The 27,747-nt window shown below is 38.0% G+C and overlaps 2 protein-coding genes across 6 annotated transcripts in view; both read right to left on the bottom strand.

Moving 5' to 3' along the window:
• Positions 1–17,812, bottom strand: part of LOC136845687 (toll-like receptor 4) — a 285,261-nt gene extending 267,449 nt beyond the window's left edge. For all 5 annotated transcript variants that reach the window (XM_067115837.1, XM_067115833.1, XM_067115839.1 and 2 more), the window contains exon 1: positions 17,398–17,812. The gene's annotated coding sequence lies outside the window, so the exon portion shown is untranslated. The remainder of the gene's footprint in view (positions 1–17,397) is intronic.
• Positions 2,265–3,003, bottom strand: LOC136845651 (uncharacterized). Its single transcript, XM_067115801.1, has 2 exons — positions 2,790–3,003; positions 2,265–2,662 (listed from the first exon to the last, which is right to left on the bottom strand). The coding sequence occupies exons 1-2, from the start codon at positions 3,001–3,003 to the stop codon at positions 2,265–2,267; spliced, it is 612 nt and encodes a 203-aa protein (XP_066971902.1).
• Positions 17,813–27,747: the final 9,935 nt, after the last annotated feature.

Here is a 27,747-nt window from a genome sequence, read left to right as displayed (position 1 = left end):
GAGATTCAGATCCGACTGATAAAACCTTCCTCCAACCAGCGGTCACAAAAATTAAGGAGCTATGAACAAGAGTGAAGTCACGGTCGACTTCTGGAACATTCCTTCAGCTGTATAAAAACCACTGTTCTGTACCTCTGAATTCATTACCTGTCAGTTGAAAGAGACTATAGTCTCTGAAATATAATGCTTTGAAATGTGTGTGTGTGTGTGTGTGTGTATATATATATATATATATATATATATATATATATATATATATATATATATATATATATATATATATATATATATATATATATATATATATATATAAATCATGAAGCTACGAACGTCGCTTAATATCAAATTCACGCTACCTCGGGAATATCTCCGATGGAGAATTATCACAGAAGGGGAATTTATAAGTGATAAATGGATCGGTACTGCCGGGTCACGAACCCTCGACACAGAACTTATCCAGCAACTCCAGTTCAAAGTATATGCCTTGCTCCAGTCGACGTTGCCACTGAGCTCAGTGGTAACGTCGACTGGAGTTGCTGGATAAGTTTCAGTAACTACTTAAACAGCTCTGAGAGATGTAACCTTAACTTTTTTAACTTCCAGAATACCTTCTTTTCAGCAAGGTAGTCAGGTTATATATATATATATATCCATCTATATCTTTCTTTATGAACTCACAAACATTTGACTCCATCTCTGTCTTTCTTTTGAACTCACAAACATTTGACCTATTTCTGTAACAAAAGTTCTCTCTCTCTCTCTCTCTCAGATACAAATATTTGACCCATTCCTCTGCCCATTCTTGTAACGAATAATATTTCCTCTCTTCCTCTTTGCCTGTCTCTCTGTCTGTCTGTTTGTCTGTCTTCCCTTCTCTGGAATCTCGTGCATATCAAATTTGCTGGTGTGCGATTCCTTCTCAGAAGCAAAGTTGTGATGATTCAGAGGAAAGTCTGTTTTTTACAGAGTCCATTTTCTTGGTTTCATGAGTAAGGCCATGTGTAGGTGAGATGTGTTTTGTTGTTTTGTGGCATGAGTGGAATGCTAGCTGCTATGTGCCGTCGGCTGCTATGTACTGGCTCCTATGTACCACTGCTTTGGCTTATATGTACCATTGTTGGGTTGCTATGTACCGGGTCCATGTACCACTGCTTTGGCTTATATGTACCAAACAAGACTGCTATGTACCAGATACCAAGTAGGAAGATAAAATATTTATTGTAAGAAAAAAAATTAAAAACACATGATATAAAAGTAATGAAACTACATTAAAAGATAACATAAAAGCATAAACATTAAAACTGCATACAATAATTAAAATTTGTCAACCAATAAAATTCAGCATACTGTACACTGACTTAATACAGGCTTAGTCCTCAACATGATCGAGCTGATGTTATGGATTTGTTCTCATATTTCATCCATAGGTCATTGAGGTTAATTTGGATAGCGTGCTTTCTTTGGTATCTATACATTTTCTTTTGTTTTACTAATTTTACAATCATAGGAATTCTACTAGATTCGTCATGTTGAATACTAATTAAGAGGTACATGTTTATAGAGTTGGTTTTTGCTACCCTGTTAAGTGCATGGTGCTGCCCTTCTGCATCGTTATCAGTCCGAACAGGACTCTTGTAAGAGCTCAAAGAATGTGGAGGCTGCATCTGGTTCCTGAACCAGTTTTTTTCATAGTAGGTAATGAGATCTTGAAGTCACTGGTCAGGAAGTGGCTGGCTAGTGATATGGCGAAAAGTTGGCTCTGTATGAGATGGAGGTAAGTTTGGCAGTGCCATTAACAGCCGAATGAATTGTCTTACAGCGAGTTGATTAATATAGGCATTTTGTATACCTAGTCTCTTCACTCTGTGGTACACTGCTTGGGCCCAGTGAAACCAGCAGCCATGAAGGGAAGCCTCGGGAATGCACACACGCACTGCTGACCCTAGTGCTCTTTCAAAATCCAAAACAACTTCACAAACAGATGATGACGTTAAATCAGTCATTTTTCTTATGACAGCTACAGAGTCCTTTTTCTTTCTTCTTGACATTAGGACAAAGCACAATGGAACCTGTTTCATAATTCCATCCTTCTTTAAAGCTAAAACTGTGTTCTTTAAAAGTTTTGTCCACTATTTCCCAGATGATGCATTTTCAAATAGATCAGTTTGAAGACAATGGAAAAAACTTCCTTGGCGCGAAAGCAGACTTTTTATATTAGGTAAGCTCATGTTGATTTCCCAGATGATGCAAATGGAAATGAGTTTTTAACAAAGCTCAGGATGCCCAGGATGTGTGTGTTGATGGTGTCCACTTTTGAAGTTCATTGTTCCTATTTGCTGTGAAATTGTTGCACAGCACTTTTTACCACGGTAGCTGCATATCCACGTGACTGAGACAAATGACTCTCGCTTCCTGGTGTATGTAAAACCTAAAGAATCAGCGAGGAGAGAACTGCCTTTTCTTGTTCCACAGGAAACAATTTTGTAGGTCACAGGGGTGTCTGCAAGGATCGTTGTTGGTAACGCTTCATCGTCTAATGATGTCTCTGCAGCTGGCGTGATGTCATCAATAGGAAGTGTGATGTTGAAGCCACTGAGTGTGTTGTTGATTGTTGCAGGCTGCTCTTCGACTGGGAAGGCATTAAAAGGATCTTCGGCATCACCTGAACCCAGGGTATGAAATATCATCACCACCGTTTTCATTTTCACCACCCCACTAATCATCATCTCCACCACCACCATCATTCTCATCACCTCAGCTGTCCCTAACAAACAGAAAGATAATTGTACCTGAAACTTCCATCCAATCAGGACAGTCGGGGCAACACCACATGAAAACTTCACCAGTTTTCAATCGTCTGTTTATATTCCGGTACTCAGGTTGTGATGTTGCTGTACCACATAAGCAGTGGCGCCACTTGTTGCGTCCGTCACAGATAAGGGCTCCCTGTCTAGGGCGAACACACAATCCACATCCTGAGCAATGGAAAAGTGCTGATGCCATGGTAGTATAAAATGGTTAACTGAGGATGCAAGTTCACTGGAGTTTCGAAACACTGGAGTTCCTAAGTGGTCCTTTTCGAAGCAAATAATGAGGTACATAGCAGCCAGGGATGGTACATAGCAGCCAGGTACATAAAAGCCATGGATGGTACATAGCAGCCAGAGATGGTACATAGCAGCTGGTGGTACATAGCAGCCAACGGTACATAGAGGCCTGTTTTGGCATCAGTGGTGTGTAGCTGGAATCTATGTCAATGTTTTCACCATGAACAAGATAACATTTAGTTGGAGTACATTTTGATTTTTATGCCATGAATAGAACAACGTTTAGATGATATATTTTCAAGTACTATATCATGAATAAGATAACACATAGCTGAAATCTATTACTCCAACTCGGAAAATATATTTACTTTGATTCTGAAAATATTTCTCCCTCCTCTCTCTCTCTCTCTCTCTCTCTCTCTCTATATATATATATATATATATATATATATATATATATATATATATATATATATATATATATATATATATATATATATATATATATATATATATATATATATATAATGTATTTATAGCTTCTACCCCTATCCTCTCTGGTTGCAATCCTCAACAATTTGCCAACAACTAGATGCTCCAGCGTGCCCTATCAAGGTACACTGCCATTTAGAGTCGCCTCAGAGGTGCTCTCCATTTTACAAGTGCAGCCTAGACTGGCTCACTTCCTTATTTTGCATACGCTCTGATTAGTTCAGTGTGCCACTTCAGTTTTCCATGCAATTGCATGTGTGGTCATCCTAAAAATTTTGAGCATGTCTGGGGAAGATCAGACCCCACTTTAAGCATCAGCAACATGTCCGCTGAAGAGTACAAAGCCTTTATGGAGTTAGGGAAAAGTATGGGGTTGAAATGAGAACTGTTGTCCCAATGGTTCCAAGAGCAGGTAGCTGCTGTGAAGAAAGCCAAGGAAGAGCTGCAATGGTATGAACTAGCTGAGAAAGAAAAGGAGCACCAAGGGAAGTAAAGGGGGCAACAATATCAACTAGCCTTGAAGAAGAAGGAACTTGAGTTTGAAAGATCCAAGCAGGACAGCGCCATGGCACTGGGCCAACACCAAGCCGATCATCCAACCCAGGTCTCCGTTCCTTCTATCATTTCAAATCTCAGCCACCTCATGCCCCACTGGAATGACACAAAGAGCCAGAGGCATAGCTGGAACGTGTGGAAACTCCCATCTATGAGGACAATCCAAATGACACTGAGAAGGCCATGATCCTAGCAAAACACATGGCTGGAAGGGTCAGGCCACCTTAACAGAAAATGGTGAGAAGGAAAACCTTGAGGCAGTCAGGAAGGCTGTAACAATGGCATATGAGATTACACCTGAGCACTGGAGGCAAAGATGGTAAGGTTTTCCCAAGGAAATCGGCCAAACCTGGTCCGACTGGTCCTATAATAAGATCCGCGCCTAGCAGCAGTGGATCGACGCCTTGGAGAGCAAGGAGTTCGAGGACTTGCTGAATAGACTTCAGCTTGAGGACTTTCTCCATTATGCACCTGCCCCTTGGCCCTACACAGTGAGGAACAACCAAGACTATTCACTGACTGCTGCCACATGGCTGATGCATACAAGATGTACCACCCATCCTCCAGCACCTCAAAGAGGTGCACAGTTCCTCATGACCACACTGCCTCGTCAGTCCGACCAAGAAACGGACCATCTTCATCGCCAATTGCATGTACTTATTGTAAGAAAATAGGGCATTTGGAAGCAGTGTAAAGCTAAAGAGGAAGCCATGTCAAAGCCCCCTCTAATCAGAATTCCCAACCTACTCCAACTGTAACCACTCCTTGTAGAAGATACCAAGCCTATAACTACTGAGGGCATCAATAATTGGAGGCTGACACTCCCGACTGTCCGATTGAGGGTCACTAGGCCCCACAAAAGTAAGATTTGTAAGCTTGGAGTAGCCAACAAAATTCCTGGAGGCTATGACCTCCTCCTAGGACAAGACCCCTGGGTCCTGCCCCCAGCAAGTGCATCAGCTGCTGATGTTCCTTCCAGCCCTGCCGCTGAGCTGCAGCCAGTGCCTTCACCTGGCCACTGGAGTGCTCCGCTCAGTCCAGTTGTTGAGCCCACACCCAGGCTAGATTTCGGTTCTTTGAAAAATGTACAAACGTGGACGTCCAGCACCCTTGGCCCCGATGCTGCTTATGTCTCCTCTGCAAATCCTGTGCCAGAGCTGACCTTAGTGCCGTGCCTGCGCAAGGTGTGGATCCAGGGCCCCCTTGTACACTAGCTTGGCCCCACTATATATATATATATATATATATATATATATATATATATATATATATATATATATATATATATATATATAAATATATATATATATAAATATATATATATAAATGTTATATATATTATTATAAAATCATATTATATATAAATTATAAATAATCATATATATATATATATATATATATATATATATATATATATATATATATATATATATATATATATATAATATAATATATATATATATATATATATATATATATATATATATATATATATATATATATATATATATATATATATATATATATATATATATATATATATATATATATATATATATATATATATATATATATATATATATATATATATATATATATATATATATATATATATATATATATATATAATTTTCATTCAATTATCCCTTTTGAGTGAATAAGATAGAAATATCAACACACAATCACGTGTGGAACAGAAATAAATTTCTGACTCACATCAGGATCGAACCCAGGTCTTTCAATTGAAAGGCAAGGGTGCCGTTGCCCTCAAGTTCCAACTTCTTTTATGACTTGTATGGCCTAGTGGGCAGCTCCCTTGCATAATATATATAATATATATTTGATATAATATATACATAATATATATATATATATATATATATATATATATATATATATATATATATATATATATATATATATATATATATATATATATATATATATATATATATATATATATAATGTATATTATATTATATATGTATATATATGTATATATGTATCACATCACTGTGATGCTTATATATATGTAAATAATATATCTGAAATCATAATTCGAATCCCATTTTCTACATAAAATATTCCTGACAATAATCATCCATATTCTAAGCGGAGTATCAGACAAGGCAATATTCTGAAAGTAACAAAATGTGAATATTCCTTCTCTCAGATACTGGAAATCTTTTGCTTTCTTTGTAAAAATTCATACTGAGTATTTGCAGTTCTCAAATAAATGTTACGGCAAAATGGCAAAAACAAGTTTCCATTGAGAGAGAGAGAGAGAGAGAGAGAGAGAGAGAGAGAGAGAGAGAGAGAGAGAGAGAAAGACAAGGATAAGTCCTTCAATTTACTCCAAAAATATTAACATTGGTTTGAACATGAAAAGGATTAAGTCTTTAAAAGGTATTGAAGGTAACTTCCTTTTAATCACAACTTCATAAAATAAAAATCTTATTTCACTGCACAATTAAACAGAGAGAGAGAGAGAGAGAGAGAGAGAGAGAGAGAGAGAGAGAGAGAGAGAAAAACACAACCCTCATACAAATCACAGTGCTCAAACCTACACGAACAACGATGTAAGTATCACGATCTATTAGAAAAATACAAACCACAAATAATTCATACATCTATTCGACCACCTCTCAAATATAAATGAGCTGAGTAGAATGCACCAGGATTTATATCGCTTCAATTGATGTCCATAAGCATTATTTCTAAAGAACATTTGACAAGTTAGCAATTTATGCTTTCGTTTAGGGGCCAGTTTGATATATTGGGTTATTGACCAGGAGAGAGAGAGAGAGAGAGAGAGAGAGAGAGAGAGAGAGAGAGAGAGAGAGAGAGAGAGAGATCAGGCTGAGTTAAAGGTGAAGGTATTGATTTTACTAACGAACCGATAATCGATTTGACACGAAAATTTTAATCTTTCCACTTTATTTGGACATACTGGATTATGCAGTAAAGATGTACACTCGGCAAGGAAAGTGAGGATATAGTTTTCATTAGATTTCGTTCATCGAATTTCAATTTTTTTCTTACAGAAAACACAATCTCGGTAAATTTTCTCTAGAATATGAAAATACAATGCAAATTATATCATATATGTTAAATCTGCAAAACAAAAACGTTCAGGTACTTAAAAACACTATGCATGTCTGAAGTAATCAGAATTTCTCAGATGACTTCGTTCATAGGGATCTAAGAGATAGTGTGTGGATAGCCCGGTGTACTACTGTTTATCAGAACGGCAATATTTACTCGTTTTCCGTTATGAACAGGCTTATTATTGCATCATCATACGAGGTTATGATAATTTCTTTAATTTTTACACACTATTTGTATTTCCCGGTGTTAAAAGTCCGCTGGAATTAATGGCAGTAAATGTTGTGACAGCTAGGGTAGGTTGACCAAATCTATTTAAATCCGCAAGAGCGTTCTCTATGATGTGAGGAGCAGCTCGAAAACTTCGGTGGGAAAACACAAGTAACTGGATGTTTCTTGATGTTGCCATATTTTTCTCTCTCTCTCTCTCTCTCTCTCTCTCTCTCTCTCTCTCTCTCTCTCTCTCTCTCTCTCTCTCTCCATTGCGAAAACATACCATACAAATATAGTATCGCTCAATCTCTAAAAGGAAAAAAATAATGAAATGAGTAGCTCTACATATAGGCCTAGGCCTACACAACAGCAGACTCTCTCTCTCTCTCTCTCTCTCTCATCATAACATTGCATTCATTCCTTTATTGTTCCCCACATTTTTTGTTGGACATTGCTAAAGTTTAACTCTTGATTTCATTATAGAAGATCCCGTTTCCAATTATGCAAGCATTCCATTCATTGTGGTGTCATAAATTCATTTGTGTAAGGTTACTTGGTAGGTTATGTCGAAAAATGTTTATTTTGCTCAGAACTGTCACTGCAAATTACAGCTTGAACGAATACTGCAAAGCTTACTACTGCATTCAAGTATCAATGATTTCAGAATCGTAGAATATGATTTAAAGTTATAGGAGGTCAAGCAAAAAACAAACACAATAAGACTGAAGCTCCTCCCCTTTCTAAAGTTGCCAGATGTCGCATCATTGAGCAACATATGTCCGAAGATTTAAAAAAACTGTATCCTAACTTTCCTTGCTGAGTGTACAAGGAACAAAAAAGCAAACGAATAATGTTTGGTGAAAATCGAGTCATTTTGAACGTGCCGTCTGTTATTGTTCCTATTTCTAGCACTAATGCTGCTTTATTTAATAATAATAATAATAATAATAATAATAATAATAATAATAATAATAATGGCGCCGTGCCAGAATGGTTTAGCTCATCGCTGGACTCGTTAAGCAGCATTGGGGATGGTCAGTCTCTGGATGGGTGACCGTCTAACCTCGGCATTGATTCCTTAGGAGAAGATCTTTACCACAGTTTCCTCAGTCTACTCAGCTGTGAGTGAGTACCTATTCCCGATGGGGTAGGGTCCAGCTATGGGTTAAATAGCAAAACTCAGCAATGATGGAATGAAATGAAAGATTAAGTGACAACGTAAATGGAACCTCTGGCAACAGAGGAGCTTCGTCCGCAGCCAGGTAAACAGCCCAGTGAGCGGGGACGACGGTCAGGTACTTGGAGGCCGTCATCCAACAACTGGCCACCACAACGACAGTAACCAGCAGTCAGAGACTGTAGGTCCCGTCGCTAGGTAACCAGTTGGTTCTTAGCCACGTAAAATAAATCTAATCCTTCGGGCCAGCCCTAGGAGAGCTGTTAATCAGCTCAGTGGTCTGTTTAAACTAAGATATACTCAACTTTTTGGAGCTACAGAGGCAAACCAGAAGAAGAAATGGAGATGCTACGTCAGAAGCAACCTGAAAGAAACATGATGCAGAAGGAAATTAGCCAACATCTGGAATGAAAGCAATAGCACCCCTCAAACAGAACAGAGACTGGCAGACCAAGTAGGAAACAAAGAGAAAGAAATGGCTCTCCACAACAGAAAGAGATGAACTGGAGAGAGAAATAACACCCAGCAATGAAGGACAAGAAGACGAACTAAGAGATGATACCACAGAAGATAACATTTGAATGATGAGCTACCAAACAACAGCACAAGGAAATACCAAAGATGTAAGAGAGGTCGGAATGGGTGGAAAAGATCCCCTCCATGAAAGCCTACAACACAAAGAAACTAAGGGAAAAAAACAAGTGAAGTTAACGAAATAATGAAACTAATACACACCACTAGTATCACAGAAACAAATAAACTGGCATATAGATGAGATGATGCATACCTGGGAATAATAGGAGAGGATATAAAAACAAATAGATGAAGGACATGATTAGGAAAGAATATGTGCAGAGACTTAAGGCAATACTCGAGTCAAAACTCAACACCAGAAACGTGACGAAAGCCATAAATACATGGGCAGCACCAGTAATCAGATACAGCGTAGTAGTAGTGGAGTGGACGAAGGCTGAACTCTGCAGCATAGACCAGAAAACTAGGAAGCACATGACAATACACAAAGCACTACACCCAAAAGCAAATACAGGCAGACTATACATAACATGAAAGGAAGGAGGGAGAGGTCTACTAAGCATAGAGGGCTGCGTCAACATCGAGAGCAGAGCACTGGGCCAATATCTGAAAACCAGTGAAGACGAGTGGCTAAGGAGTGCATGGGAAGGACTGATAAAAGCAGATGAAGACCCAGAAATATTCAGATACAGGAGAATGAAAAACAGAACAGAGAAATGGCACAGAACACTAACGCATGGACACTACTTGAGACAGACTAAAGAACTGGCCAGCAATGAAACATGGAAATGGCTACAGAGGGGAGAACTCAAGAAGGAAACAGAAGGGATGCTAACAGTGGCACAAGATCAGGCCCTAAGAACCAGATATGTTCAAAGAACAATAGATGTGCAATATGCAGAAAGTGCAATGAGATGGAGACCATAAACCACATAGCGAGCGAATGTCCAGCGCTTGCACAGAACCAGTACAATAAGAGGCATGATTCAGTAGCAAAAGCCTTCCAATGGAGCCTGTGCAAGAAACACCAGCTAGCTTGCATTAATAAATGGTACGAACATCGATCTGAAGGAGTGAGAAAAAAAGATCAGACAAAGATCCTCTGGGACTATGGTATCAGAACAGATGGGTGATATGTGCCAATAGACCAGACTTGACGCTGATTGACAAAATCAATAAGAAAGTATCACTCACTGACGTCGCAGTACCATGGGACACCAGAGTAGACGAGGAGAAAAAATTGTTAAGTATCAAGACCTGAAAATCGAAATAAGAAGGATATGGGATATGCCAGTGGAAATTGCACCCATGATCATAGGAACACTAGGTACGATCCCAAGATTCCTGAAAAGGAACCTGGAAAAACTAGAAGCCGAAGTAGTTCCAGGACTCATGCAGAAGAGTGTGATGTTAGAAACAGCGCACATAGTGAGAAAAGTGATGGATTCCTAAGACGGCAGGATGCAACCCGGAGCCCCACACTATAAAAACCACCCAGTCGAATAAGGATGACTGTGATAGACACCCCAAAAAATTAATAATAATCGTTAGTAACCATAGACATACATGTAAATAAACAGTCATGTAGTGGAATACTGAATATAATAAAACTGTAAACATCCGCAATCCTATCCTTTGGCTGAAAGGACAACAAAAAGAATATCACATAAACAGTTCAACTCCTTGCAGCAAGCTGTGAACTGTGAACTGCAAAGAGACGCCGCTCCGACCTATTACCGCAGTTCACACTTGACCGACCCCAGAAGTGTTCTGTTCCCACAGGTGTCTAACGGATGAGCTCATTCTAATTCAGTCCAGTTCACGGTTCCTCGTCTGTTCTACCTTTCAAGCAGAGAGGCGAAGGTTGCTTGCAACGGGCTCGGGCGAACGTTGGCTCAGAAAACAGCTGCTGTGGCTGTTGTCCTCTGTGGAATATTATCTTCGACTTTTTTTTTTTTTTAAGTTCTTAAAACTTGCGCTCTGTAATTCTAAGCCTCTTGCTTGACTGTTTTAGTTCCTCTCTCTCTCTCTCTCTCTCTCTCTCTCTCTCTCTCTCTCTCTCTCTCTCTCTCTCAATCACACAGTAAACGTTTCTTGTGCTCATGAGCTGTGTATTAACCTTTTTGTGGAAAATATTTTTGTTGGAATGTGATATAATTCTCTCTCTCTCTCTCTCTCTCTCTCTCTCTCTCTCTCTCTCTCTCTCTCTCTCACACACACACAACAATCACACAGAACGTGTTTATATGTGCACACGAACTTTGAATTAATACCTTCATATAAAATATTTTTGGTATAATAAAAAAAACCTGGCTTATAGTTGATGTTTGCAGATGATCCAGCACTGACTGGGACCAGTGCAGAGAAATTGCAGACTAATGAGGGATTTTGGAATGTTAACAAGAGGAGAAAGGTTCATCCAGTGTGTGTGTGTGTGTGTATGAATTTGTAACTGTTGAAAAGATAAGAAACACACGCATGCGCGCTTACTGACTCATTCCAGTACATTCCCATACGAAACCCATCCCGGATGGATAATATGAGCACCCAAAACGTTACTACGACCCAGTTGCCGATTGTTTAATGTTTTCTTTCGTGTTCCTAAAAGAAGAGACTTCAGGCCTCACGTCTTCTCTTCCGTGTTCAAGGGTGATTACATCTCTTAAATCTCCCCTCACAGGATGGAAGGGAATGGGATTTTTAATCAGGTATGGAAGGTATTGACTTCAGGAGGGGATAAAAAAGAGAGATCTAATATCTGCGGCATAAGAGTTAAAAGGATACTGAGCTCATTCAAGCTGCCTGGCGTACGATCTATTAACACGACGTCAAAGACCAGGATGTTAATGTCCTTTCAATTTTCCTGAAGTAGGAATTTTTATTGATTCTCAAAAAAAAAAGGTTATTAGTTTTCACAGACCAAAGCATTTTTGAGTTCAGTTCTCAAAAGGTCAGGAAAATAAGTAATAAAATATCGAAATAAACAAACGATACGCAGTAAATGGGGTACTTTTTTTTAACTAGTTATATACAAAATCTAAAAAAAAGAGTCTTATGTAATTAATGTTCGTTTAGCTAAATCTAAAATACTTCATTTCATGCCCAAGACTGACAAAATTAAGATTAAGATTCAACGCTTCTCCTCCCACGTAACACCCTCCAAGAAGCCCCTTCCTACATCCATTGCTCTGGTGGCGACTTCTTCCCCTCTTCCACAGAGGTGTGGAACCATCCTCCTGTTCCAAGGCTTACTTGGCAAAAGTAAGTAGGAGTATTATTCTTTAAGTAAGACAGGCGGAGATTTTATATAGTTACAATTAAGGAAAAGGATTTTCTTTGAAATAAAGAAATTTGTCTCAGAAAACCAAGACACCATCTTTGTTATAATCAGAACTTTAAGTCGAAATTTTAAAAACAATTTTTTGGTTGTGTTTAAAACTATCTGCTTCATATATCTAAGTTAAGGCATACCTTTGAAGCCAATGCACTAGAACTAGGAAACAAAATTTCCCGGCTAACACAAAAACTGCCTAAAACGAAACAGGTCACAATCGGAAATCAGAAAAATCACAGAAAATTTCGGAACGTTCCAACGTTTGACAAAAGACCGAACGGAAATGAACTATTGGCCCCCCACACGTTTGGCCGTACCTGCCAATTAGTCAGTTTGGATCCCAGTGACGAGATGGTTAATCTGAGGGTTTTGGGGGGAGGGGGAGGGGTCAAAATTATGACCAACCGAATTATAAATCTATGGCGAGGACAGATGCGTCTATTTACGCATCCTGATTTCCAGGATAGGCTCATTAGGCGAAAATCCGGTCAGTTCGCAGCTGATCGAATTATGATGACGAGAGCGCAGTCACGAGAGGGTGAGCGCGCCGAATGGACGATATGTTTTTTTGTCAAGCGAATTAGCGAGCGATTAACGAAGCTGATGGTTTGTCAATGTATCTATCAATCTCGTTTTTATTCAAAGTTTTCTTTTACTGTTCGTGCAGTGGCCTACACTTTTCTGTACTGCTTTCTTTTTATTCTTGAAATCTTCGGCTGAAAACCTTTATGGACAGAGACAAATAAGTACATCTTAGTTTAACCAGACCAACGAGGAGCTGATTAACAGCTCTCCTCGAGAGAGAGAGGGCTGGCCCGAAGGATTAGATTTATTTTACGTGGCCAAGAACCGGTTGGTTACCTAGCAACGGGACCTACAGCTTATTGTGGAATCCGAACCACATTATGACGAGAAATGAATTTCTATCACCAGAAATAAATTTCTCTATTTCTTCATTTTCCTGTCGGAGACTCGAACTCGGGCGTACCGAGTGCTAGGCCACAGCTCTACCGACTCGCCCAACGAAGAGCTTAACGGGACCTACAGCTTATTGTGGAATCCGAACCACATTATAACGAGAAATGAATTTCTATCATCAGAAATAAATTTCTCAATTTCTTCATCGGCCGGTCGGAGACTCGAACTCGGGCCTACCGAGTGCTAGGCCACAGTTCTACCGACTCGCCCAACGAAGAGCTTAACGGGACCTACAGCTTATTGTGGAATCTGAACCACATTATAACGAGAAATGAATTTCTATCACCAGAAATAAATTTCTCTGTTTCTTCATTGGCCGGTCGGAGAATCGAACGCTGGCCCAGCAGGGTGCTACCCGAGAACGATACCAACCCGTCCAATGAGGAACTTAAACCCAGCCCACCATAAACCCAAGAGGGCACTTAAGAGAAATCAGCCAACTGGGAGAGAAGTAATAAGAAAAGGTGATAAATCAATTAAACATAAGGGAACTGAAAATGACACCAACACATCTGAATTCAGGAGACGTCAGCAGGATTTAATTTGTTCCTCGCTTTTTGTTCAGTTACGAGAACTAAGTTTGCTTAGAACGAAAATAGAATGATATGAATTTAAATTCTATACTGAAACACGTTACCTATTGATGCTATCAATACATCACCCGGAATATTTTTTTTAAGTAAAAATATTATATATAAAATTCCTCATCTCAAACCACCCATTACCTTATGAAAAAGGACTTTTATAATCTTAGCTCGGGGCTAAATAAACCCCCACATCGCCGGTCCCCAGCAAAGCAACGACCCACAAAGCACCAAATGGTCAAGTCGCAGTTTGCGCCGATAATAAACTCAGGCTCTTGACGCAGCCGACCCAACGTCACTCACAGGCGACACGGGAGACATTGCTACTAAAATGCCTGTTGGTGTTCTGTTATACAACCTTTTTTAATTAGATAAAGCTACGTTGATGGTCAGGGCATCTGAGAGAGCGCATAATGAAGAAGAAGAAGAAGAAGAAGAAGAAGAAGAAGAAGATGCAACAGCTTGGGACGATCTTCCACCTCGTTTCTTGAACGCGGTTTGGTCGTTGATAAACGTTTCAGCTTTGCTCAATAAAAGCGCCCGATTTTTCGCGTATTTTTTTTTTTAACGTTTTTGTTTTCATTTTTGTTTAGGAGAACGTACTGCGAAAGAGGAGAGTTTTCATGATTTAGTATTTAATGATATAACCGGATGAACAAATAAATAAATAATAACTGAATGATTAACAAGCAAAGACGAAACGTTCTTGCCTCAATTTGTGATTAGTTAAGAGCTTTCAGCATCCAACTGATTTTCCGTAATTACCTATGTAAAATTAGTACTACTTCAAAATAAAAAAAACTAAAAACTATCTAATTTGTAAATAAAAAAAACAGTTTAGGCATAATTTAAAGTATCAGTCAAAACAACCAATTTGCTCACTTCACGTCATCAACTGTCTAAGTGTCACAGTAATTGCTTGTCATGAATTGCTAATGTTTTATCTGTGAATTCCTTTTCATTTAATTTTTTTCCCTAATTTTTCTGGCCAGTTGACTGGTCTGTCCTTTAAAAATCAGCTGGTTAACCGTTTTAGTTTTCTGTACAAGCAAACTATTGTGCCGGCTTTGTCTGTCCGTCCGTACTTTTTCTGTCCGCCCTCAGATCTTGAAAAGTACTGAGGCTAGACGGCTGCAAATTGGTATGTTGATCATCCACCCTCCAATCATCAAACACACTAAATTGCATTCCTCTAGCCTCAATAGCATTTGGCAACGTTGTAGGGCAGGCCACCACCGGGCCGTAGTTGAAGGTTCACGGGCCGCGGCTGCAATACCGGTGGCTTTGATTATAAGCTGTACAGAAAACTTGATTGCTTCTTCGGCGCATTTTTTACTCGTTTGTTGCTGATTCTTATTCGCTGCCTATGACACCGTGTAACACCTTGGTATAGGATCTGTGCTGGCTTAAGGCCACCTACTCTTTCAGTACATAAATAAATGAGATCACTTTCCAAATATAACGTTCCTTCATTACGAAAGTCTCTCGCAATAACGGTAATGTTGAACACCACAAATAGCAGTTACAGCGAAAAATTCAGATTTCTAAATATGGCAAAGTACAAAATATCTATATAATAAAGTCATAAATTCTCTGAAAACAGTTTTTTTATTGATTTTATGCCTACAACCCAAAGGAACAACATTAGAAATATTTACTCACTGAAAGGGATTTAGTCGATACAGAGTTCCATTCCATTAATTAACCTTACTGGAATCATCTGACATTTTCCAATCAGCGGGAGAAGCATCAGACTTGGATTCCTGTTCCTATTCCTGTATTTGGGCGAGTTGACGAATTTACTCTTGGTTTCGTGAGGCTCAAGTGATTTCTCGAAACTTAACTTTCTTTTACAAACAAAATTGGGTGTCTGGAAGATATTAATTCATGATGGGAATTCAATGCAAGAACCTGCCATCAATGCAAAAAGAAAATGACATTTTGCTGGTGAAGTTGATTCTATTTTTGGTAACCCAGCCTAATTTAAAGGTGCGTTTTTTGTGCACATTTATGCACATTTTTTGTGAATTAATGGTTTGCACTACGTCCCGTGCTTTTGAATGTAATCATTTCATCTTTTGATGAATACTCAGTAGTGCAAAATATTGGGAGCTGTAAACGCTTAGGCAGTGATTCATCTTTATACAATTCCGAATATAACTAATAATAATAATAATAATAATAATAATAATAATAATAATAATAATAATAATAATAATAATAATAATAATAATAATAATAATAATAATGATCGTACATATATCAGGTATGTTGACATTTTTATCAAAGCAATCTTAAAGTACTTAATTAACCATTATATACATACACATGCATGCACACACACACACACACACATATATATATATATATATATATATGTATATATATATATATATATACATGTATATATATATATATATATATATATATATATATATTTTATATATATATATATATATATATATATATATATATATATATATATATATGTGTGTATATATATATGTGTGTGTGTGTGTGTGTGTGTGTGTGTGTGTGTGTGTGTGTGTGTGTGTGTGTATCAGAGAAAAGCACGGATCTAAAAATCCTGTTTCTTTGCTTTTGTTCATGAAGGACAACTCAAAATAGAAACTCCTGCTTGTTAATCGAGCCTAATGAATCGCTTTAGCTAAATCAATCAGGCTAAGATTATCATGTCCCTTGATTTCAAAGTGAATTACGGTGAATAATGGAGGGCTGTCGACCAGGTAATTGGTTTCACTTTCAGTCTATTATATAGCTTTTGATCTACCTGTGAGGACAATGCAGAATCACCTCCCATTCATAAGATATAGAGGCTGGTATCTATTCATAGGAGAATCTACAGAGAATCTACAGTTTTCCTTATATTGTTGTATTAAATTTAAGCATAATTGATTATAGGAAATTTTCGAATAAAAACTACAATTTGAGACTTGTAATAATGGAACTGAAAACGTTCAGAGTGATTTCAGTAAAATAAAATTGCTATCAGTGACTCTTCTAGTGTTAAGTCTCCTTTGGTGGCAAAGTCGTATAAGGGAGTTAAATGGGATAAATAATGAACTCTCATTAATTTATAGTATTACGTCTACAATTTCGCACGCTCCTAACGATGAGTCATGATAAAAAAAGTTCATTTACACTAAAGTCATCCTCCTTAGCCAAAAGTTCCAATACCATAACCACACTGTTTTGGGTGAATGAACTCATTCCATCCTCGACGGAACGTGACCCGATCCGAATACGTTATCATAATCGTTCATTTTCTTGAAGGATAGTAACTTATTTCTGGAAACTTAACGTCACCTAAGCAAAAGAACCTTGTTTCCGCAAACAACTAAAGCGGTCATTCCTTACCTTCTAAAATTCTCCGGAGAATTTAAGACCCCTCGGTGAAACTTCTCCTGAGCAAGTGATGAAGTAACTTTCTTTTCAACAATTTTAGCGAAATTCTCCCTTTTATTCGTCGTCATAATTTTTGAAGTGATGGATCCATTCTCAAAATTTCACTCTCAAATAATCGAAACATTTCTCAGCGTTCGTAGATTAGCTTGATGGCGTGTTATTGCTTCGAGTGATTGTCACTACACATAAAGCAATGTTTAATTTCACTTATTTCACTGACAAATTGATTTTACTGAAGATATTAGCAGTACCTTCCTCTTTTTATTGACAAATATTAATAATTTTTCAGATCTCGTTATCTGAATGTTACATTCCAGGCCGCCCGCGCGCTTCCACGGTGATTTTTAAACTGGAAAGGGAAGAAAGATTCTGGTGGGTCTTCGCACACTTTAACAAAAACGCTCCGGTCGGCTGACGTTTCCTCCACAACGAGGGAAGTGGTAGTTTGCTCTCAACTCATTCTTATTTTTTCCCTGTCAATTCGTACGGTTTCAAAAGATTTCCGTCTGATTTCTGCGTTTTAATATCACTGGCTTTATTCTGGGGACTTAGCGTAGAGGATTCCCCATGTCAGTAATGAATGTTAAACAACGGCTTAGTCACCACTCTCTGTTCTGGTTTTGCGGTTTTCATCTGAAATGTGACCTTGTTCAGTGACAATGTCAGACTTCATCTCAACCCAGTGCCGATCGACTCGATCATTTCTTTGGTTGGAAAACTGTGCGGTTCCTCAGCGCTATTTCATCCTTTTCATTTTCAAGTGAACTCCTCGATCTTGTCTCCGAGAGAGAGAGAGAGAGAGAGAGAGAGAGAGAGAGAGAGAGAGAGAGAGAGAGAGAGTAAACGAATATGTGAGAATCCTCAGCAGCTTTTTCATTCATCCGCGATTCAGCAGTTAAATTAGGAATGTGGCAGTGATCCTGGTCATATCTATAACCTTGTCTCCGACAGGTAAACCTATGATCAGAGAGAGAGAGAGAGAGAGAGAGAGAGAGAGAGAGAGAGAGTAAACATTATGATTAATAGAAGTGTTTCTACTTTTAGAGAGAGAGAGAGAGAGAGAGAGAGAGAGAGAGAGAGAGAGAGAGAGAGAGAGAGAGAGAGAGAGTAAACATTATGATTAATCGAAGTGTTTCTACTTTAGAGAGAGAGAGAGAGAGAGAGAGAGAGAGAGAGAGAGAGAGAGAGAGAGTAAACATTATGATTAATCGAAGTGTTTCTACTTTTTAGAGAGAGAGAGAGAGAGAGAGAGAGAGAGAGAGAGAAGAGTAAACATTATGATTAATAGAAGTGTTTCTACTTTTGAGAGAGAGAGAGAGAGAGAGAGAGAGAGAGAGAGACTTTCACAAGAGTAAACACATGATTATCAGAAGCGATTCAATCTATAAACACTGGAGAGGCATTAAGACAATCGTCCCATACGACGTGAGGAAATGATTTCAGATCAGAATTTGGCGCAGATCTGAATTTCGTAAAATGCGCTGTGCGTCGAACTAGATACGAATCAGAATAAAAACAAATCCGTGGTTGGGTTACGTAACCAAACGCCACGGGCGTCATTCCATTTACATATTTTCAAATACCAGCTCGAATTAGAGCCGTGATGAGAACCCTAATTGATGCCTCTCGTAAATTTAAATGGGGCGGCTCTGCTCATGGATGAACGCGAGGCTGATGCTTATTTTCCATTTTGTCTTTTGCGTTTCATAATACTTATTTACGTTTTGTTATATTCATTTTCAACCTTTATGAGACATGGTTCATGACTGGGTCTTTTCTCTAATTGGAGGTGACACACAGATGAATATGAGACTATGATCACAGCCCCATTCATAATTCAAGTAATGAATTTGGGTGAGCCCCTTTGCAAAAAAGGCAAACTTTTTTAATTATACAGGATATGGAGATGATGTAGATTTGATAATGGAATTGCTGACAATGTATCAGCCGTAATTATAGAAAAAATGTGCAATGGACCAAGTAGTGTAAACAAATCTTTATCATGACTCATCGTTAGGAGCGTGCGAAATTGTAGACGTAATATTATAAATTAATGAGTGTTCATTATTTATCCCATGATACATAATTTGTATAACATACTTCTATATTCATCTCTCTCTCTCTCTCTCTCTCTCTCTCTCTCTCTCTCTCTCTCTCTCTGAAGGGCAGAATCACTGAGAGACTTGCGTTTCTATTTAAGCTACAGTCAGACTACAGTACATCAAACATTTTAGCAGACAGCGAAACAGGGGCTGCGTTGCCTTCAGACAATGAAGCACTAAGTCCGCCCATGGCACCCTGCCTTGGCACTAGACGCACTCTTTGGCACTCTCGTCACGTGTAATTGAAACTGACCGGATCATAAAAGCAGCTGTGACCCAGAATTACTTTGGACGTTCTAGATCCCCGGTGAGAGCGTTCTCTGCTATGACGAAGGGAAATAGTGTCAGGGTAAATGTATGTCGCTTCTAGTTGGTGGGAAAATATTCAGATATTCTTTCAGCATCTGGAATTTATCAATCAATTATGCAATGATGTTTGTGCAATAGAGCCATTGCACATTTTTCTATAAATATGTCTGATACACTGTCAGCAAGTCCATTGTCAAATCTACATCATCTCGATGTCCTGTATAATTAAAATTTTGCCTTCCATCTTTTTAAAGATGCTTGTCTCATTCCTATTCTGTTCTCTTGAGCAATCTCTCTCTCCCACACACACACACACACACACACACACCCAGACACCTCATTCAGTTAGCTTTTCCTTTCACCCACACACCCTCGGCTCACCCACAAATCTCCACTCACGAGAACAGTCACAGGCCCGTCCATCAACAATGGTTTTGTTATTCCCTTGTCTGCTGCTAAGTTGGTCTGTTGGTCGGTAAGGGAATTCAGCATCCTCTGCCAAGTGGTAAAGGACAACAGTAGGCGTCTCAAATAAGGCGAGATTAAATCAGGGTCACGGGTCAGCCATGATTGCTGTCAGTTGGGCTTCGAGGATTTCTGGTAGGTCAGCATCCATTTGGCTTTCACTGTTAAACCTTTGAAACTAGTTTTTGTAATCCTTCCTGTTTTGTTATGTCGATAATACTGCTTTAAGTGAAGCTTTATGTGAATATGTAGGCATGCGAGAATATTTGTTTTGCCTTAATTAGAAAAATTATGATGATTCTGTATTGGCTGAAGAGCAGTGTCATGGAGTTTATATTTTCAGAAGTGTACACTAGGTCAAGTTAATATTTTAGTATATTATCTCGCATTTGATTAAAATATTATCTGATCTTTTGAATAAAAGAGTTCATGGCCAAGTATTTGAATACCCTGAATATTCAGTAATCCCCACACAATCGAGAGGAGTCAAAAAATTAATGTCACATCCAGTTATCCTACAGAAATAATAGTGATAAAAATAAGCTTATTCACCACTTAATATCTCTAATATAGAGCCATACAATGAATATAAAAGGTAAAAAGAAAGATATACAAAGTGAGAGAGAGCGAGAGAGAGAGATATTCACCACATAATTTATTGAATGAATACTCTAACAAGAAGAGAGAGAGAGAGAGAGAGAGAGAGAGAGAGAGAGAGATTCACCACATATTTTATTGAATGAATCCTCTAACAAGAAGAGAGAGAGAGAGAGAGAGAGAGAGAGAGAGAGAGAGAGAGAGAGAGAGAGAGAGAGAGAGAGGTGAAAATCGAGATGTACTTAATTATATTTTTTTTTTAATACTTCTGCAGCAACGTTAATCAAATGGATCACGAAAAGAGCTGGACGTTTCACAAGTTGTTCAAAGATTATTCCTAATCCTCTGCTAATACATCATGACGGGTGATGTTTACGAATGTCACTGAAGAAGCCTCAGTAAGATCAATTGCGCTGGAAACTGATACCTGAAACCTGTTCAGTAAGCACGCAATGTAATGGGGCAGATTCTTCCGAGGGCAATAACGGAAACTCCTCAGTTTATTTTATTATTATTATTATTTTATTATTATTATTATTATTATTATTATTATTATTATTATTATTAAATACACATAGTAGCCTGATTCTTGAAATGGAGAAACAAATCCAGTTATGTATATATACATATATTTAAGGATGAATATGGACAGAGAGCTTTCGGGAATCTGTTCGATTCACCTTTTCAACCTCCAAAGGGGGAATCGAACAGTTTCCCGAGAACTCTCTGTACAGATTTATCTTTAAATATATATGCATAAACATAACTGGATTTGTTTCTCCATTATTATTATTATTATTATTATTATTATTATTATTATTATTATTATTATTATTATTATTATTATTATTATTATTTAGGATAAAAACTAACCTTCAAAAGTCGAATGTTTAAGTTTCCTTGGATAAATATTAAAGAAATCTCAGATTTTATGAAACTCCTGTTTCCTTTTTGCGGAAGAATTCTCTCCAAAGAAGGAAAATTTAAAAGTTTTTATTGATAAAAAAAATACTATAAGTTTCATACCCTGCAAATTTCAAAACGTGTTTGTCCATCTTTTGTCGAATATTACTGTCAATATATCATGACATTTAAGACCTCCTGAACAGAATGTCTTTGTTTCATGAAATATATAAAAAAATATAGAAGTAGAAAAATAAAGAAGGAAATGAAAAATAAACTTTTGCCAAGTTGATTTGAGTAGGTAATATTGTCAAATTATAATTAATAGTAACAATAGTAAAGAATAAAATAATGAAATAAAAGAAATATTCACATAATCAGTTGTGATTATTTTCTCATCATCATTGCAAAGTGAAGCTAATTATTCCGATTGTATTAGTAATATTTTAAAAATGATATTTCTTTAATTGTTAACACATAAAAACAATGATAGTATTATGCATTTCTGTCATCATTAACAGTAAGACAAGATTCAATTTGCTGGGATCAGCTCTAGAGGTGAATGAATTCCAATTCTGGGGCAATTAGTGTCGATAACTGTCACAAAACCATTCAAGCGTTTGTAATGCAATATAATTAATGAATGTTCAATGCATCAAAGAGTTGGAAAAAAACTTGCAATCATTCCTCAATCATTGCTCGAATAAATTTTTATGAAATTAAGATTATACACGACGTTTGCTCTCAACTTTCTCCTCTTGCAAACGTTTTATCGAAGCTTCTCACTGATCTCTGCTATTTTTCTTGATTATCGTCTGCGAAAAGCAGGCATTCCACACCGCATTTAAGGCCTGTTTTCTTGAGAACCCACAACTTCTCATCTACTTCAGATTGCACTCCAATACTTAAAGGCCTGGACCCTTATCGCCCCTGTTCGTTGAGGCCGTGTCATCTACATGACTGTAGTTTCACGGGCTCAGGACTGGGTCTGAATTCTTCTACAAAATCAACAAGTAAAAAATGCGCCGAAGTTTTCTGTACAGCGTATAATGCTGTATGAGCCGCGGTCCATGAAACTTTCGCCACTGCTCGGTGGTGGCCTGTCCCTATAGCATTGCCAGACACATGATCAAAGCTGATTTTACCTTGAATAAAATAAAAACTACTGAGGCTAGATGGCTGCAATTTGGTAAGGTTGATGATTGGAGGGTGGATGATCAACATACCAACTTGCAGCCCTCTAGCCTCAGTAGTTTTTAAGATCTTAGGGGGGGCGGAAAAAGTGCGGACGGACAGACAAAGCCATCTCAAGAGTTTTCTTTTACAGAAAACTAAAACTAGATTTAATATTTAGAAAAAATCATACAAATATTTAAAGTGCTCAATATAATAACAATGAGAAATATATCGCTGAAGTGAGTTTGGTAAAAAAATGAAAAATTCCAGCATAATTATGTTCTGAGTTATGAGCTTGAAATATTAGATTATTTATTTATGGAGAAAACGGTTGTGCAACTTCTCAAAACCGTGTATTGTATTTTAAGGTTCCCGAGAGAGAGAGAGAGAGAGAGAGAGAGAGAGAGAGAGAGAGAGAGAGAGCAATCATTAAAACCGAGTATTGAATATTACCTGTTATGGAATTATGTATTGTATTTCAGTTTCCATAGAGAGAGAGAGAGAGAGAGAGAGAGAGAGAGAGAGAGAGAGAGAGAGAGAGAGAGAGAGAGAGAGAGAGAGAGCAATTATTAAAACCGTGTATTGAATGTTACCTGTTATGGAATTATGTATTGTATTTCAGTTTCCAGAGAGAGAGAGAGAGAGAGAGAGAGAGAGAGAGAGAGAGAGAGAGAGAGCAATCATTAAAACCGTGTATTGAATATTACCTATTATGGAATTATGTATCGTATTTCAGTTTCCATAGAGAGAGAGAGAGAGAGAGAGAGAGAGAGAGAGAGAGAGAGAGGCAATCATTAAAACCGTGTATTGAATGTTACCTGTTATGGAATTATGTATTATACTTCAGTTCCCAAAGAGAGAGAGAGAGAGAGAGAGAGAGAGAGAGAGAGAGAGAGAGCAATTATTAAAACCGAGTATTGAATGTTACCTGTTATGGAATTATGTATTATACTTCAGTTCCCAGAGAGAGAGAGAGAGAGAGAGAGAGAGAGAGAGAGAGAGAGAGAGAGAGAGAGAGAGAGAGAGAGAGAGAGAGCAATCATTAAAACCGTGTATTGAATATTACCTATTATGGAATTATGTATCGTATTTCAGTTTCCATAGGAGAGAGAGAGAGAGAGAGAGAGAGAGAGAGAGAGAGAGAGAGAGAGAGAGAGAGAGAGCAATCATTAAAACCGAGTATTGAATATTACCTGTTATGGAATTATGTATTGTATTTCAGTTTCCATAGAGAGAGAGAGAGAGAGAGAGAGAGAGTAATCATTAAAACCGTGTATTGAATATTACCTATTATGGAATTATGTATCGTATTTCAGTTTCCATAGAGAGAGAGAGAGAGAGAGAGAGAGAGAGAGAGAGAGAGAGAGAGAGAGAGAGAGAGCAGAGAGAGAGCAATCATTAAAACCGTGTATTGAATATTACCTATTATGGAATTATGTATCGTATTTCAGTTTCCAGAGAGAGAGAGAGAGAGAGAGAGAGAGAGAGAGAGAGAGAGAGAGAGAGAGAGAGAATCATTAAAACCGTGTATTGAATATTACCTATTATGGAATTATGTATCGTAAGTTTCCATAGAGAGAGAGAGAGAGAGAGAGAGAGAGAGAGAGAGAGAGAGATTATACACCGTATGAATAAAACAGTAATAGACAGATAAACACAGAGATTCGACAGGCAGTGGAAGGTATCATAATATCGCCAAGTGGAAACGTACCTTTACTGAAAACGAAGTCAACAGGCATCTCTCCATGAAAGACCAACACACATACATACATACACATTCTCCCGCCCACTCCCCCACACAAACGGCAACAGGGCGGTGGAGGATTCAGGTCAGGATAATGACATTAGGTGAAATGGCTTTTCAATTCCTGCGAAGTCTAGCACTTTTGTTCCAATTCAATCCCCATCTCATTTTAAATAATGTTTATTGCACACTTTCGTGACTTTGCTTTTTTGAATTTTTCTCCATGGCATTCGCACCGAAGTTTACTGTGGGCAACGCATCATGTTTTCTGTGAAAAGAATGTTATTTTTTATGGTCGTGTTTTTGTTCGGATTGATATTCCTTTTTACGGAACGCAATATATTCTGTTTTAAAATTTCCGTAAAAAGTAAACAACAGATAGAATTTATTGCACATTTTTGGGATGGCATTTCTACCCAAATTCATTACGTTTTACGTATAACAAATTTAACTTTTTTTTTCTTTTTGGTGGCGGGAGCATTTTCTGATTTTTCTTTGCTTATTGAGCCATTCCTGTTATTTCATAGGTTAAGTGAATAAATTGCCTGGATTGCTTTTGTTACTACTGTTGACAAATTATGAACATCTAATTTCAAAGTACATTAATGTCTTCAGTTCCATAATGGAATTAACAAATAACAATTACAGAACCATTTCTTGCCTTTCTCATGACATAATGACACCTGGTTGACTACAGCCATTTGTGTTGAATGAACACTATTCTAATATACAATATGTTCATATGGACCCATCCGGTCTTTAGGAGAGCAGAGAAAATCAGAATTCTACCGAAAACATTTCCAAGGCAACAGTCTAATACTTACGAGCACGCGTTGGTAACTACTACATTTCTAGACGTTACCCTAAATCGCCAATCTTCTCAAAATACATAATATATTGATTATAAATTGAATACAAATTCAGATTATCGCGAATAAAAAAAAGGATTAAGAAAGACTGTAAGGCGGAAATGTTTGTTCACAGGAGGTCAGGAATCGCCAGTCACACCTGATATGATCTGGAGGTCAGGTGTATAAAGGTAGTGGCGATGTGGGAAAGGCTGCATAAAAGGGGCATATGACTTAATAACCTCCTTTCCAAAGACCAGTTACCTCTTGCAATCGTTTCTGGTTTCATTCTGGCACTTCTGATATCAGATGGATCATTTGGACGAAATATTTAACAACAAAAGTTTATGCGTGCAGAAATGTCAGTTTAGAAGTACACTTGAAATGATGCAGATGTGTGGACGATGTCCATGTCTGTCTATCTGTCTGTCTCTCTGACAGCCCTCGAGGGATTAAGTTTAATCACCAACGTGTCTAACTCCAGACGTCCATTGGTCGTCAGCCATGAAAGTGGTTTAGATTGTACGCAAGATCTTAGTAACGACCCTCAGTTAGACGCTGCATATCTTTGCATCCAATCACTGGGCCTCGAAATAACTTACTCAAACCCCCACTTGCCAAACAGATGAAAAAAGAAACAATAGTAACAGAGAAGAAGAATTTAGGGATCTTAAATATTTGTCTGAAGACGAACCACGTGTGAATGGAGCCAGAGATGCCGAGTATGTCAGGAGAGTTTGTTTAGAGGAAGGCTTCGCTTCTTCTTTTGAAATCCACATTGTCAAGGTTGATGTATAACAGGAAAAAAATTCTTTTTCATCAAGGCCACCATGAGATACATCTGGCCTGCTTCACCCAGGCTTTTCTGGGGTGCACTGATGACACCAGGAAGGAAAAAAAGAACAGATTTATAAAACCCACTGCAAGAGCGAAGATTAAAGGAAACTTCGAATAAAGTATCTTCCTACTTACTTCACAATCCTCCTTCTTCCTCATTCTGTCGTAAAGCCTACTTTCCTAAAATGTTTTTCAGTATCACTCTTCTGAAAATCTCGTAGCATTTGTGTCGTCTCTGTTGAACTGTTTCCATTAATTATCTGCTTATCAACACCCCTTAACTGTATGAATGAATCACCCAGCACAAAACACTATCCAATCTCCCCATCTCAGTTGCCCCAAAGCTGTGTTATCCAGTTACTCATCCAACCTCCCTTCCTTCAGTCTTCGAGATGATTAAATGGAAAGTATCATCCTTTTCCCACACAACACTTAATGGATTTGACTTTAGCTCTCGTGGACAGAAATAGCCCGAGAGATTCGAAAGAAAAACAAGCGAGAGAGAGAGAGAGAGAGAGAGAGAGAGAGAGAGAGAGAGAGAGAGAGAGCATAAAAAACTGCCATGTTTTTGACGACAAAGTGATAAAAGTAAGACCAAGAATATATACAGCGTTCATGACCCAGATTTATGCCGTTTTGTGCTAAATACAAAAGAGAGAGAGAGAGAGAGAGAGAGAGAGAGAGAGAGAGAGAGAGAGAGAGAGAGAGAGAGAAAAGCCTCAGATCTAGCGAAGACTCGGAAAATAAAGAACGGTTTTTATTTTTTCCCGGTGGGTTTAGAGGAAGCATTTCAGGAGAGACGTGTCTCAGAAACGTTTGAAACTGTGCTTTCAACTACTTGAAAGCAATTAGTTTAAATGATGGAAACCGCCACCATCGTAAACAGTTTCAGCTGCTTCTTGAAGTTTATTCACCGCAATGAACACTATCGAAGGGCAAACGAATGTTTATTGAAACATTTCACAGCGAAAGACCTTCTTTATGGTAGTCATTGCTTAATGGATAGTCATCCGACTTGTTAAACAAGGAGAGAGGACGGTGCATATATAAACAAGTTGCATCTTCCCATATTATTACTATGATCAGCGAAAAGTGAAAATAAATCCAGTTATAGACACACGCAGCCAGGTAAGCTTAGAGTACGGGAACTGATTAAAACTCTCTCTCTCTCTCTCTCTCTCTCTCTCTCTCTCTCTCTCTCTCTCTCTCTGCATAGACAGACGAACAAAGAACAATCTCCTCATTGCATTTTTAAGCATTTCAGTGTTTTCAGAGAATCCACAGTGATCTCGTCGTGAGATTTGGGGGATTTTCGGAGTTT

This window comes from Macrobrachium rosenbergii, chromosome 14 (genome assembly GCF_040412425.1).
Source record: "Macrobrachium rosenbergii isolate ZJJX-2024 chromosome 14, ASM4041242v1, whole genome shotgun sequence".
Classification (NCBI taxonomy): Eukaryota; Metazoa; Arthropoda; class Malacostraca; order Decapoda; family Palaemonidae; genus Macrobrachium; species Macrobrachium rosenbergii.
This window is presented reverse-complemented; position numbering and strand designations above follow the sequence as displayed.

Coding starts and splice junctions, on each gene's coding strand:
- LOC136845651 (XM_067115801.1), bottom strand. CDS start 3,003: ATGGCATCAGCACTTTTCCATTGCTCAGGATGTGGATTGTGTGTTCGC. Junction 2,663..2,789: donor TGATTGGATGGAAGTTTCAG/GTACAATTATCT, acceptor CCCTGGGTTCAG/GTGATGCCGAAGATCCTTTT.